At 37.9% G+C, this 16,380-nt stretch overlaps 1 protein-coding gene across 2 annotated transcripts in view; it reads right to left on the minus strand.

Moving 5' to 3' along the window:
- NFKB1 (nuclear factor kappa B subunit 1) overlaps positions 1–16,380 on the minus strand; it is a 98,460-nt gene that overhangs the window by 79,156 nt on the left and 2,924 nt on the right. Inside the window, exons 2-4 of one of the 2 annotated variants that reach the window (XM_068975729.1) lie at positions 15,259–15,334; positions 10,906–10,943; positions 6,274–6,372 (exon numbers count right to left, since the gene is read on the minus strand). In XM_068975729.1, the coding sequence (XP_068831830.1) occupies positions 6,274–6,372; positions 10,906–10,943; positions 15,259–15,334 (213 nt within the window). Of the gene's footprint in view, positions 1–6,273; positions 6,373–10,905; positions 10,947–15,258; positions 15,335–16,380 lie in introns of both variants that reach the window. The other variant, XM_068975728.1, reaches the window with a different exon arrangement.

Consider the following 16,380-nt stretch of genomic DNA (forward strand, 5'->3'; position numbering starts at 1 on the left):
TTTAGGATTTTAAAGTGAGAGGCACTTAGAGTGGAGACTTAAGAAGAAAAAAAAAAAAATCGTGGGGGTCAGGGAGACAATAAACATTGTCTGTTGTTGATCTAAACATTTCAATACTTGCCTTCTGTTTAATCTGAAACACTCCGGAAAGAAAACATATGTGAGAACCAGCTTTCAGAAAACATTTGATTAAAAATAGTTACACTTACATCAGCTGTGTTTCAAGTTGTAGTCCACTGCATTTGATATTTATAACTAAAGAGAAAATAAGAATACCGACTGGTCAGCTACTCGTATTTTAGAACCAAGGTCACTGACAGCTTTCTGGTTGGAGTAGGCCAAGCTGGAGGATGTCACATCGGCTGAGGATGGGGGCTTTCTGGCCACTCTGGAAGAGAATCAGTGAGGGTTTCTGAAGCCCCGTGGGGCTGTTCCTCTTGGCAACTTTCCACCTCTGTGAAGAGGAAGGTAGTTTGGTTAATAAAAAAAATAATAATAAAAAAAAAATCTCATGAATAACTTTCGGGAAAGAGGGAAATGAGCCTTCCCTGGCACTCCTTGCTGAGTCAAAAACAGGCAGTGACAGGCTTGGCCTCGAGGAAGGCACTTGTGCTTTTCTGCCAGCCTCTCCCATTTGGAGCTCCACAATGAAATTAGAACTGAGGAAACTTTAAAGGAGAGCTTGGTAGGACTGTAAAATAGATTATTAAATGTTTAACAACAGGAAAGCTTTCCCTTAAAGGGGGCAAGATACATGTTTCTGCATCTTTATTTTTACATATTTATGCAAGTTAGTCTGCATACTTCCCCTAGATTTTCTCTGAATATTATTATTTTCTTCCTGCAGGAGTCAGAATAAATTCCACATTGTCAATGGATAAATTTTATCTGAATAATAAAGAAGAAATCAATAGAATCAAAGTCAAAGTGTTAGTCACTCAGTCATGTCCAACCCTTTGCAACCCCAAGAACTGTAGCCCACCAGGCTCCTCTGTCCATGGAATTCTCCAGGCAAGAATACTGGAGTGGGTTGCCATTACCTTCTCCAGGCGATCTTCCCCCCGCCAGGGATGGAACCTGGGTCTACCACATTGCAGGCAGATTCTTAACCATCTGAACCACCAAGGGAGCCTCTAATAGAATTAAAGTGAACACTAATCTTCAATGGATCCCAGTCTTAACTCTTATTTGTCCTGAAAAAAAAAAAAAAGCCACCAGGTATAATAGAAAATTTGAGTTAAAACCAGAAAAAATTTCTATCAGAGATGGAAAGTTCAGAGCAGCAGTGATTTACCTATGAAGAACAGGGAAAAGTGATCAATGGGTGGGGCTTCAGCAATAACTATGTTTTATTTTAGCAAGAGATCAGAAGCAAATATGGTAAAATGTTAATACAGTTGGCCCTCTGTATCCTCAGGTTCCACATTCGTTATTCAACCAACTGCAGACGGAAAAAATATGTTTTAAATTCCAGAAAGTTCCAAAAAGTAAAATAAATTTGCTGCACACTGGTAACTATTTATATAGTATTTACATTGTATGAGGCATTAAAATAATCTGGAGATGGTTTAAAGCATACAGAAGGATGTGCATAGATTATATGCAAATACTGCTGCATTTTATAAAAGGAACTTGAGCATCCATGAATTATGGCATCTGTGGGGATCCTAGAAACAATCCTCCAGGATACTGAGTGATGACTGTCGCTATTAAATCAGGTAGTGGTATATGGTGTCCTTTACATCAATTTTTAAATGTTCTATACACATGGAATTTTTTATAATTAAAACAATGTTTTAAAAAGAATGTGAAAACTCTTGAAAGCTAAATAAGCTAAATGGCATCCTCTGACATGAAAGAAACATGCAGAACACCAGATGGCTCAATAGCCCTAATCCTAGAAATAATCTCAACGTAGTAAGAGTTTGTCTAAGCCCAGCCTATACCCAGCTTATTGAAAATGGGGTTTTAAGCATGGGACAAATTTCCAGTAGCAAATGGAGAACTGGAGTAGACTCTTAGAGTTGGTTTTAAAATGGTTTAACTTTAGGTACCATATTTGGACAATCAGCAAGAGACAGACCCAAGCAGGTTATATGTTTACAAGTTCTATAAAGCACAGCTAGGGGTCTGCAGCCCCCAAACCACAGCCAGTCCCCATAGCTTTGGGGCTGGCCATCAGCACTTCACTGCTCCTATGTAAGACCGAGGGCATGCGAACCACCAGTGTTCCAGGGGCCTCTCCAGGACGTGGTATGTTTCCCAGAGGCATGATGAGAAGAGAAAGAATGAGGCTGGAGGAGAGAGAGGAAGCTAAGAAGCTGCAGAGGAGGAAAAGGCAGAGCCTTGAACATTCCACTCTTCAGCCTGAACAAATATACTTTAATAAACATGTATCATATGTAAATTTCAGAAGTATCATTTCCTTCCTGTAAATGTAAATGCTCTCCCTCTGAAGTTCCTGCAGAAATGGGATTTGGGGAAGAGTGTGGGGGCACTGTCCATTACACCTGCCTCTATGGGAAGGGAGGCTGAGGACCACTGCACAGATGTTCTCATTGCTCTCACACAGCGGCTACACAGGTTTACAACCTTGACTGACACCATCTCCACTTTCACTTTCTCTTCTGTAACAGTTTACAACAGAGAACCAACAGAACTCCTATGTTGGGTATGCAGTTACCAAAGGATATGGAATGTTTAGGATATGTTTTTTCTTCTCTTTTCTCTCTTTCTCCTTAATATCCAGGCACACTAACTCAGACATTCTAGAAGAAATTATAGAGTCACCATCATCATCATCTTGAAAATAAACATCTAATAATCAGGAAAAGTATATATGTTTGCAAAATAATAGACTTAGGCAAGAACCCGGGTCTCCTGCATTGTAGACAGGCGCTTTACCATCTGAGCCACCAGGGAAGTCCTCTCATATAACCTATGAGCTACTGTCCTATATAGCAGAAAAGTATGCAAAGAAGAAGGATTAAGGTTGATTAGACTTTGCATCTAGATCAGTGGTGCTCAAGCAGGGTGATTCTGCCCCACCCCGCCCCCAGGACATATGGCAATGTCTGGAGACATTGTTTGGTTGTCACAACTATAGCGCTGCTATTGGCATCTAGTGAGTATAAGTCAGGGATGCTGCCGAATACCCTCCAATGAACTAGAAAACCTTCCAAAGCATGAAGTCTTCCCACCCAAAACATTAGTAGTGATGAGTGTGAGAAACCCTGATTGAGCTGTATCTGTCACACAACTTCTCTTGCAGCCTCACATGGAGCGGATGCTTAGTGAACTGCTGCAGACACATGTGTGATTGTGACAATCCTCCTGATAAAGACACACACAGAGCAATTCCTTCCTTTGCCTAAAGTTTACATGTAGGAGGGATTTATAGCCCTTTGTAAACCAAAAGTTCACGCTTAACTATCCTTTGTAAAAAAGATTATTAAAAGTGATATTGGAAGAAGAGCTCTGGAAAAACTTCCTCGTGATTGACTCTCTCTTCTCCCCATATCAGCTCTTCTGATTAAGAGTTTCTATGATAAATAAGATTACTTCCTTTAACTATTACAAACTTTCAGTGAATGATGACAGGCTAAGAGAACAATGATAGTTTGTAACACACTCTCTGAACTGCTCTATGTTTTCTTACAATTGGGTTAAATGCTTAATAAATATATGTTGAATTACTGAATTAAAAAAAATTGGGTGAAAAGTGAAGCTGCAGCTGAAGGTCAATAATAACTAATCATACACATTTATATTTTGACTTCCTTAGTATTAGCTGTTTACATATCTAGATTTCCCAATAAGTATTAAACTCCTTGATATATAAACTATGATTTGAGAAGAACATCGAATATCCACTAGGTTGTTTTATTTCTAGACTATTTTGTAAATGTGAGGCATCAACCACTACATGAGAAGGATGTATGAAGGCTGAGCATAATAGTATATATAAAGTTTTTCCACTGGGTAACAAATCTATAACAAAGTTACTACTATGTGTCTTTTATTATCAAGAACTGTTACTTAGTTACAAAAGACTAGAGCGATACAAGTCAACACTTGACAATATTGTAATTTATATTTGTTTGTACAGAGACAGTCCAGAAAAAAACTCCCGGTTTTACTCTTAATGCTAATTCTTCAGTAATTACAATCATAATCAGTGTCAATGCCCATAATATGTATCACACATATGAACACATACAGTATTTCTATACAGGACACACAGACACGTTTTAAAAACATCTAATGGATTTGACTCCCTGATATCTGAGTACCCACTATGCCTGAGCTCCTCTCTCTTGTTGCCCAGAGTTATAATTCTGTGTCTTCTCTTACTGCCATCCCCCATGTCCTGTTCCCTGGGTCTCTGCTTCCAGTCTCCCAAATGCACATGTTCCACAAGACAGTTCAATGAGCAAGATTCTGCTGCAGGACGACAAGCCATCAGTCCTGTGAGGACTGCAAGGCTTCCTTTTAAGAGCCTCGGTTTCCTCACAGGTATTAAGACTTTTTACCTACCAGGGCTGTTATGAGGATAGAAAAGATAATGTATGTAAGTTTCAGTTCAGTTCAGTCACTCAGTCGTGTTCGAGTTTTTGTGACCCTATGAACCACAGCACTCCAGGCCTCCCTGTCCATCACCAACTCCCAGAGTTTACCCAAACTCATGTCCACTGCGTCGCTGATGCCATCCAACCATCTCATCCTCTGTCGTCCCCTTCTCCTCCCAGCCTCAATCTTTCCCAGCATCAGGGTCTTTTCAAATGAGTCAGCTCTTCGCATCAGGCGGCCAAAATATTGGAGTTTCAGCCTTAGCATCAGTCCTTCCAATGAACACCCAGGACTGATCTTCTTTAGGATGGACTGGTTGGATCTCCTTGCAGTCCAAGGGACTCTCAAGAGTCTTCTCCAACACCACAGTTCAAAAGCATCAATTCTTCTGCACTCAGCTTTCTTTACAGTCCAACTCTCACATCCATACATGACCACTGGAAAAACCATAGCCTTGACTAGATGGACCTTTGCTGACAAAGTAATGTCTGCTTTTTAACATGCTGTCTAGTTCAGTCATAACTTTCCTTCCAAGGAGGAAATGTATGTAAAGCACTTGGCAAATCTTTGGTGCTTAATAAATGCTAATCCCCTTGTTTTATTGCTGTTCTTATTTCCTCATTCAGATTCTAAAGGACCAGAGACCATAAATCTGTGGCTAAACCCGTATTTATCTTGACTAATGATCCTGAACAGGAAACACATCTTTCTACAATATTACTCAAGAGGTAAAGAATCAAGGGTTTTGTTTTGGACCAGAGGTAAGAAATTAGAAAGGCCTGGGCCTAGAAGTGGGCTATGAGGAGACGGAGGAAACAAAATGCAAAGCTGGCAAAACCAAAGACCAATTTCTTTGATATCACAATTTTACTAAGGGTCTGTCTTGTACAAATGAAAATGTTTACAAAAGATGAAACTGCAATATTTGACTGGTTTACCTGCAAAACCGTGAGCAATCAGTCTATGAAACATGACATCACACTACAAAAATAAAAAACTCAAGCTACCTCAGCGGATGATATTCTCAATTAAATACAAAGAAAGAAAAAGAACCTGAAGAAGTAGAAAAAGCTCAGCTAAGCCCACCACAGCATGTCATGAAGCAGTATGTTCCAAGGACCATCACGTGCAGACGAATAGTTGCTCAAGCAGAGGCCCTTTCGGACCACTGAGATACAATCTTTAGAAGACTACAAAGCACAGGTCCTTAACAAGTCTGCATTTTGCACATCCAGGTACTGAGGTTCAGAAGTGTTGGATAACTCAGTCAAAGGCACACAGCTGGTAGCAGAGTCTGGATCAGAATTCATGATCTGAGGTATTCTACTATATAATCCACACACTCAGTCATCTGAGTCTTGTTTTTTTTTTGCTAGATCTCTTAAGAGCTGAAATTGAGCACTCTCTCAAAGCATTTTACAAGTCTTAGGAAGTATACAACTAAACAAATTTTTAAGATAACCAAGAAATAATAAGAGTTTTGTTAACGTTGAGATAATTTGTACTAAATGGAAATATTAACAGTTTTAGAATCTGTCACTTCTATTGCTACGAGACACATTTCTACATAAATATTATAAATAATCATGTGAACATTTCAGCTTATAAGCAGAGGCATACAGTAGTTATTTAAAGCATTCCTTTCTTTTGCTCTGAGGACACCAGATCTTCCCGAATTCACATGGAAAGACATCACAAACTTACTTTGACCTGAGGGTAGGACTTCTTGTTCTTTTCACTAGACGCACCAGGGAGTCCTCCATGGGAGGGGCCTTCACACACATAACGGAAACGAAATCCTCTCTGCAAAGGTGAACACAAGGTGAGCGAGTTTGAGGAATACTTACTAAAAACTTATGGGGGCAAAATTACACCCAAATTTTATATTCTTGTGTGTATTAGAGGAGACACAATCTGTGAAAGACGACTGTATATGAGAACCACTTCTCCCCATAACCTTATCATGAATATTGGTGTTAACTGATATTTGGGCCCTGAGCTGTGGCTTAAAAGCCAGGTCCCTGGCCCTGCAGAAGCTCTCCTCCTGTGCTATGTGGAGTAAACTGCTGCAGACTTTAGGCCTAAGGACTCGACATGCTACAGCTTGCCTGCATCAGAGTTTCCTCATCTCACATTGCTTCTGCCAAGCTCTGAAATTGGCCATATGACTCAAAGTTAAGCTTCTCTGACTCTTACCTACTCTGATGACAGTTGGTTCAGGAGGGAATACAGAAATGTCTTGCTAAATATACCCCATCAGGGTTACAGAACACCGCCTATGCAAGCCCGCACAACTGATTAGTAACTCTCAACAGTTCAAATGGTAAGAAGTTTCGATTTAAGATTGTTAATACTATCAAGTTCAAGCTGGCTATATTAATTGACCTGAAAGAATCCAAACCCAGAGAGTCCCTTTATATATTAACTCAAGAATTTTTATAGACACAGTAATATCAACTAGGAATTAGCAAGAAGCCTTTACTATGTGGGCTGATAAACATATGAGTTCCATGTATTTTTTTTTTATTCAAGTAAAAAAATCAGACCATATTCAAGGTCTATTCCAGTTTTAACATTTTATGACTTAAGAAGCTAACAGTTGTAATTGTGCATATTTGCATACCAAAAATAAAACAAGGACATTTATGAGAATGGCTCTCATCATCATATGAAGGGAGATTTCAACATTTTTCCTGAAAGACTCAGCTTTATAAAGATATCAAACAATTTGTGGTAGTGTTAGTAGTTTATACAGTCTCTTGACCAGATGGTCTTCTGTTTCTCAAATACACCCTTTAATGAAAAGAATATGTTAATATACTTTAAGGAACATTTTCACCTTTCATTTATTTTATTGTGGGACTGACTTCATATAAACAGTGCTAGATCCTTAGGCCCTCAGAAGCTCCGCACACCACTACTTGTTAGTGGGGGCTTTCTATCTTGCACACTGGATAGTGGAGCTCAGTGAATATACAGGTTTTGACGGCTTTGAGCTAATGGATCAATGTAAAATTTCTGCCCTCCTTAGACTGTACTTCATTTCACTATGCCCCGTAGGGTCTTGAAAAACAGCCTGAGAGGTTCAGGGAAAGCACCTGGAATTGTTTCTAAATTCTGTGAGACTTTTCTAAATTCCAAAGAGGACCAGTCTAAAGTATCTTTTATGGGACCAGTGAGACCAGACATAAATTCCCTAGGGGAGGAAGCTACCTTATGTCACACGTGGGTCTGGGGTATATGATCAACTCATTAACTGCTGCTGCTACTGCTAAGTCGCTTCAGTCGTGTCTGACTCTGTACGACCCCACAGATGGCAGCCCACCAGGCTTCCCCGTCCCTGGGATTCTCCAGGCAAGAACACTGAAGTGAGTTGCCATTTCCTTCTCCAATGCATGAAAGTGAAAAGTGAAAGTGAAGTCGCTCAGTTGTGTCCGACTTTGCGACCCCATGGACTGCAGCCTACCAGGCTCCTCCATCCACGGGATTTTCCAGGCAGGAGTACTAGAGTGGGTTGCCATTGCCTTCTCCAAACTCATTAAAGTGGGACCTAAAAAAACTCTTGAAAAGGGGTCCTTAGGTGACCCCAAACATCAACACCTGGAAAGCCTTCTGAGGTAAGATTAGTGATCTGAAGGTGACTCTCCTTGTTTTGGGAGCCTGGTGGGCTGCCGTCTATGGGGTTGCACAAGTCAGACATGACTGAAGCGACTTAGCAGCAGCAGCAGCAGCTCCTTGTTTCGCTTCTCAAAAATTTGAACTAAAAAATAAGTTACAAATTCAGCCCTATACCTTTTATAGTCAAAGGCTGTTAGTGTATTTTCAATAATTAAATGAAATTTCTAAAAGCATGAAAAAGCAACAGTCAGCCTCCAGAACTGGCTAACCATAAAATAGGGATTTACTCGACTGCTAATCAGTTTAAACACAACTTCAGCTTTTAAACAATATTAGATAATTAGCGCTTAATAATATGCAACAGAACTAGCTATCCTAAAGATTAGTAGTAGTCTATGCTATGACTCATCTCTGTCAAAGCTAGGGAAAATTGTGGCAGAGACTCCAAAGAAAAAAGAAAATTTTTCTAGATTTTATTTTTAAAACAATAGTCATTCATTATCTTTAATCATAAAGTTACTTTAGGACAGTTGGAGAAATATATACTTATACTATTATTATATCTTATTGGGAGTGGTGTTCAGTAAAATATGAGTAAAGAGACCTGTCTTAATACCTTATCATTTGAAAAACAACATATATCATTCATAGTTGGATAAAAGTATCTAAACTTCTGTGCAAAGGAATTTATAACCTGAAGATAGAAAATTATCTTTTTTTTTTTTAAAGGAAACTAGGATGCCTTCAAATGCATAGTCTGGATGCATTTCAGATTCTAAAATTTTGAGATTAAAGGTTTACCAATCCACAGCCATTCATCTCAGTAACTCCACTTGCTTAAAATGAGTCATCAACCTCAAAGGCAAGGCTCCATCCATCCGGTCAGAAAGTCTGACTTCAATACAACCTTCTTACTTTCACTGGAGTCAGACATCACAATATTACAGTTTGGTAAGCAAGCACATTGATTTACTCAGATAAGCTTTAACACATCCACCAACAGTGAATTAAATTTTGAAACTACATAACTCATCCTTCAGATAAATCATAAATGTCAATTTTTCCTTATGACTATTTACCCATAGTAAGAAACTTCATTTTAAAAACCTTATGGTAGTGCTATGCTTATGAAAATGAATATTTGAAAAACACATTTTGCCTAGTATGCAAATAAATTTTAGCTGATTTCTTGGTTTCACGGATTATCTGGAAATTTCCCAGGAGGCCAGGTAACACTGCACAGGATGTTAGGGGATAAACTTCCACTGGGAGCGTCCTTTGAGAAAACTGGTGGCCTCCTGTGAGAACTCACTGATAGGGAATTGGGAATGGACATAAAGCAAAGTCATGTTGGCAGCCTGTGGAGTCAGGGTGTGTCACCTGTGAGCCATGAAAACAATGTCCCAAAGTCTCATATGGTATTCCAGTCCCCACACCAAAAACTTTTATCAAAGGTCAACCTCATAAGTGTAGTCTATTTGGTCATAGATAAGATACTGATATCCTTTATATTCTGACCAAAACCCAAATACATATGTAATACCATGATTACAGTAACCACATGCATACTTGAAGATCTTGACCTAGTTAGTATTTGTTAAGTGTTACATAATACAAAAATGTTACGCTTACTAGCCTGAGCTACTAAAACCATTTAGGAAAAGTACTGGGTGATATAGCGGCAAGAAAGCAGGCACACGCATCCTCAGTCTCACACGTTTGTGAAAATATGCATATCCAGTCAGAGATCTGCTAACTTTGTCCTCATTCTGCAGAGGACTATACCGTTACTTCATCCCCTAATGACTATGGGAAGATATTAAAGAGTCTCTTCCCGCCTTTTTCATAGCACTGGTCCCATCCAATTTCCAATAAATATTTATTTACCCACAGGGACATGGTAAGGAAGCCATTTCAATTCCCAGGTATCCTCTATAAATAACAGTAGTAAGAGGAAAGGGAAATCCCAGCGACCACACAGACTGTAGCCCACCAGGCTCCTCTGTCCATGGAAATCTCCAGGCAAGAATACTGGAGTGGACTGCCATGCCCTCCTCCAGGGGATCTTTCTGACCCGGGGATCAAACCCTAGTCTCCCACATTGCAGGCACGTTCTTTACTGTCTGAGCCGCCAGGGAAGGGCCTGATAAAATAAAATGCTCCTCTCCTGACTCCAAATGAGGCTAGATCTAAAGTTAATACCTGAGAGAACTTGACTGTCTATTCTAGGACTTTATCTATACTCCATTGGTACTTTTAGTATCTTAGGTTACATGTTCCAAATAGCAAAGGCGGTAGCTCCTAAGGATGGAGAAAGACTCAGAAGTACTGATGTGCAGGGACATGGTGGAAGCACCTGACTCAGTGTATGTGAACTGTGTGTATGTGTATTTCCTCACACATGAAAACACGTGGAGATAACCTATATCTCTTCTAGGAGTGGCTGATAAGTCAAAGTGTTGGAGATCATGGGATACCATGGATCGATACTTAAGTTTTATAGAACTATGTACTGAGGTTCAGGACACTCTGAACAATGACTAAGAGAAAAGGAAAGCGGATGATAAAGTTGTTACATAATTTGGCAGGTTGTTGATCTTCCAGATAAGCTACTTCCTTTGTAAAATTCATTTACTATTTTATTCAGTGCTGGAGGTATTATTAAGACTTATGGATATAACAATTAAAGAGAAAGTCCCACCCCTTTTATCTTCTTACCTGTTTAGGTTGCTCTAATATTTGAAGGTATGGGCCATCTGCTAAAAACAAAACAACAAACAGAAACCAAAAGAAACTGTGAGCCTTCTCAAATTTGGTAAAAACAAAAAAAGGAAATATATATATATATGTATATATATACAGAGCAAGTAAAAAAATTGAAAATTATGTTTTTAAACAGAGGCTTCAAATAAATGTTTTAGCTAAAATTCCACAAGGCATATCTTCTTTTGAATATTAAATTTATCCTTATTTAGTAACAGTTTTACACCATCAGAGAGAACCATACCATCTAGACATCTGTTCAGTGATGATGGCACCTTGCAGAACGCAACAAAAGGCATGACGTCTGGCAAGAATTAAGACGTCAACAACCTTCACAATCACGTCTACTAACAAAGCATTTTTAATAATGACACAAATATCAGTTAAAAGCAGCAACCACTTCCTGGTCACTGTGAAATTTTCTTTTGCCATCACATCATCACACTGACTTCCATTCACAAGAAAATGTGCCTAATATGAAATTACAAGAGACTGAGCCGGCAACCTACACGTGTGAAACACACAGATGATGATCTCAGGCTCTCTGCTTTTCCTTACACCAAGTTTGGGTTCCCGGTCAATACCTGAATCCACAAGTGCTGCCCTCATTCCCTAACTGGCTAGCTTGTTCCTCCTCTCTCCCATGTTTAATTTGGTCCATCAGACATGGTAGATTCTTCTTATTAACTCATAGCTTTTGATGTCTGTGTAAAATTTTTGAATATTGTACTTTCATATAAACTGTTGCAAAAAAAGCATTTTATAAAATTCTGAAAATAATTTAGATGGATGTATACCAACTAATAAGAACGAAGATTACTAGAAGCTTAATGATAGCCTGACTATACCTGAGTTTAGAAACTCAAAGGAAAATCAAAACCTCTGACAGTACAAATACAAATTTATTCAATATGATAAAGTCCCTAAGCTTCCCAGCTGGTTTGTATGTCATGTCAAAAGTATAATAACCCATAGGCTCTGTGATACACAAAGGCTCATGGTGTTTCTCACTTGTTTGAATGTAAATTTAAATGGTACTAAAAAAATTCTAGGAGGATGCTTCTGTGTCCATTTCAATCTTCACTGTCTCTAGGCCAGAAGTTCAAGACTTATTATTTTAGATAAATAAATTTATGAAGAAGAGCTAAACTTTCAGGTTGAAATTAAAAATAAACTATAACTTGAGAGGATTTATTTTTATTTTCAGCGCTATGATGAATCAGGATAAGGCAGAGAACTGTAGGAAACTAAGGTATAATTATTTCCTGTTATTATTCAAGAAGTTTACAAGGAAGTCAGTTGAAAAACAACTGAATTTGAACTGAAACATACACAAGAAAAGAAAAAGGGTAGGGACTGACCAATGCTATATAATTTAGGTAAATTATCTTCCTTTTTTTGTCTGAAATTAGTTCCTGGACATATTCAACTATTTTTTAGAAAAGAAACTATTAGAACTTTAAAATTCCAAAAAATGACTAGAATTTAATTTCTAAGGAGATAAAACTGATTAGAAACATAAATATTTTCACATTAATAAGGTCTATACAATGTTTCAACAAATCTACTCATAAACATTCTCTCTAGAAAACGAAATGAACATATGAAGAAGAAAAGTCTTTAAGAAAGCAGCATTTGACAACAAGGTCCTACTATATAGCATAGGGGACTACATTCAATATCCTGAGATAAACCAAAGTGGAAAAGAGTATGGAAAAATGTATACATATGTACAACTGAATCACTTTGCTGTACAGCAGAAATTAACACAACATTGTAAATCAAATATACTTAAGCAAAAAAAAAATGAAGCAACATTTGGATATCATGGAAAATACAGAGGAATTGGAGTACATTTATATCAGACTTCAAGTCTCTCACTTCTTAGTAACTCTTCGAAAAATACTTGAAATTTTGTTATTATTTTTACTGTATGGTTTAATTTCTTCTAAATACATGAACTACTAAGGCTTGGTAATTCTATTAGTGAAAAAGGACCATTTTTCTCTTTCAGGAAATACACTCAAACGTTAAATCAACTAGAAAATGAGATTTGCTATGCAAATATTTGCTTTAATGCCAATTTTCTTTGGCTGCATTTCCATGCCATGAATTGACATCCTACTGTGTCGAGTAATTTAAATTACAGCATGATGTTATAGACCTAGCAGTTGTGCCATAACTCGTAGAGTTTTCAACAAGTAGCATGGTTTTAGATTTCAAGAAATAGAGAAGATAAAACAGTTCATATGAAAATTACAAGTTAATATTGGTTTAGATAACCTCTCTATTCCTTTAAAATGTGAATAAAACATAAACAAACCTTGCTTTATAAAAAACTATAACTATGCCATTGCAATGCAGAGGGAACGTGTATGTGACAATAAAAAACGATGAGGTAATAACTGGAAAATACAATTTTGAGGTATAATTGTCTAAGTTTTTCTAATGTTGTATGCATGCCAAGTTGCTTCAGTCATGTCTGATTCTTTGCAATTCCATGGACTGTAGCCCGCCAGGCTCCTCTATTCATGGGATTAACCAGGCAAGAATACTGGAGTGGGTTGCCATGCCTTCCTCTAGGGGATCTTCCTGATCCAGGGATCGAACCAGCATTGGCAGGCAAGTTCTTTACACCGACTGCCACCTGGGAAGCCTTTTTCTAATGTTATGGCTAAATAATTCCTACAACATGAAACTTTGACTACAGAATATTTACTGAGCTGGTTCTTTTGATAACCTTATTTCTATCTCCATAAATTTGATGAAATAAAAACATTAGGAAATCTTTTGCATCAGGATACTGTTTGGCATCTATAAGCCATTAAATGGAAAAGTATATGTTTCCTGAAGGCAGTAACTTTTATGTTTTCAATAAAGCATCAAAACCAAGAGAAAGACTTTGATCCCCAGAATAAGAAGTTCACAGAAAACACAGAAGCTACCAAGACATTTAGTTGTTCACAGGAAGCTGATCTAGAGCTTATTTTGGACAACACTTGAGGACATCTCAGCTATGATCTGTGGGGTAAAGAAAGGCCTCAGCAATACACTTAGTGAAGCTAATGAAGCTGAAGATTTAGCAGATTTATTTTTCCCCCTTGCATGAACTTCTAGAAATAATAGATATAAAAATGCAAAAAAACACCTGATTTAAAAAATGAACAGTAAGTACAAAGTAACAACAGCAATTTTAAATGACAATGATACAAATTGCACAAAGTCTCCCACTGAGGATAAGCAAGTCCATAGTAAATAGAATATCTGATGTACTTCAGTAATTACAAAACTCTCTTTTATACAACTTCCAAAATTTACTCACACAGCTTTTGAACATCTGTTAAGTCCCTCTGGTGATGTGAGGAATACATAAAAAGAGCTATCACAGCAAGCTTACATAAAAAGCAATAAAAACAGAGACTGAGTTTTTAAAAATCATTCATTTTAAAAAATAAATCAACTTGTTGATGGGGCTAATTAACAGTCATGTTAAGAGGATAGATGATTATCATGAGTTTATCCAACTGGTCAGAACATAAAGTAAGAAGTTTTTTAAAAAGATAATTTTTCTACTAAGATGATTTTTATGACTTTTGTACAATTTATGTTCCCGGTGTGTGGTATACTAGCTGGCACACAATAGGTACTCAAGTAAGTGTTTTGGGAATACATCTGAGAGTTGAGACTGCCTCATGTGCCTGGGGCAAAGGAAACAGGAGTTACAAAGACCCCAGAGATAACAAGATTGAGTGAAAGGAAAAAAAATCCCACACAGTAAAAAAGTTCCTTTTGAGCTGTGCTAGCCGATATTAGCAACAATTATCAGTATATAATGGGTTGCTGCTGCTGCTAAGTCGCTTCACTCCTGTCTGACTCCATGTGACCCCATAGATGGCAGCCCACCAGGCTCCCCCCAACCCTGGGATTCTCCAGGCAAGAACACTGGAGTGGGTTGCCATTTCCTTCTCCAATGCATGAAAGTGAAAAGTGAAAGTCAAGTCACTCAGTCATGTCCAATTCTTAGCAACCCCACAGACCACAACCTACCAGGCTCCTCTGTTCATGGGATTTTCCAGGCAAGAGTATTGGAGTGGGTTGCCATTGCCTTCTCCGATACAATGGGTAACTGGAATCAAACATGCTTGTGCAAATGTAGTCCAAAAAAGTATACTGAAAACTGACTTTTAAAACATAAATCACCATTTCCTTTCTAGGTAACTCACTAACTTCATAAAAGAGTGTATAAAAAATCAAACTTTAGAAAAAGCAAAAGCAAAATGATAGGCAAGAGATGAAGAATTTTCTTACCTGTTGGTAGTGGCATCTCCGGTTGAAATAATTCTGGACTAAACATTGTATGATTCAGAGGATCCAGATGAAACATCTACAAAAAGGAAAATTTAAATATTTCAATCATTACTTTCCCACCACTGTATTAAAAACTTGAAAAACCTAAAACTTAATTACAGGAACAAAAACTAAAATCAAAAACCTGAAAATATTTCAAAGCAGAATTTTAAAAATATGCTCAGGAAACCTAACTAAGTTCTCGTGTGTACAGAACTTTACATGGGGTTGGGCTATGGCTGTGTGACAAAGGGATTTCAGAAGAACAACCCAGGTGCACAGTCCATGGAGATAAGGACCTAGTGTAGTGTGCTTACTAGTATATCTGCAGGGTCCAGTGTATGTTTGAGTAGGTACTTAAATATTTGTTAAATAAATGATTTAAAGCTTATACTCTTCTAGAAATATAAACATGAGAATATAATCCTAGAAATCTGTATTTCTTTTATAATGGTGAATAAACTCCTCCTCTAGCATCCAATTGCAAATCCTCAAAGATTCAGACAGTGAGAGCCTTGGAACAATTTATAGAAAAATTCAGAATATAACTTAGTCCAAAAAGCAGATTAACTGAGCACTGAGCTCCCTCATCTTTTTTTTTTTTCATCTTTATTTACCTAGTATAATGAAAATACCTGGAATTTAGTGGGTTTGATATGCTGAATAACAGCTCCCCCAAGGACACCCACATCCCAACCCCTAGAACCTGGAATGCTGTCTCCTATAGCAAAAGGGATTTTACAAATGAATACAGAGATGGGAAGATTAGTCTGAATTATCCAGGACGGGCCTGATAGAGGGATGCAAGAGATCAAACTGAATGGTAGGAGATGTAACAATGGAAATAGGAGGCTAAAGTGATGGAAGGGGTTGGGTCACAGGCCAAAAAAGGCAAGCAGCCTCCAGATGTTCAAAAAGGTAAGGAAAACTTTCAAAAGGAATACAGCTCTGCCAAACCTTGATTATGGACTTCTGACCTCTAGACTGTAAGAGAATTAATTTGTGTTTTTCAAGTTGCTAAATTTGTGGCAATTGGTTACAGGAGCACCAGAAAATCAATACAGTGGGTAAACAACATATTGT

Source organism: Capricornis sumatraensis, chromosome 7 (genome assembly GCF_032405125.1).
Source record: "Capricornis sumatraensis isolate serow.1 chromosome 7, serow.2, whole genome shotgun sequence".
NCBI lineage: Eukaryota > Metazoa > Chordata > Mammalia > Artiodactyla > Bovidae > Capricornis > Capricornis sumatraensis.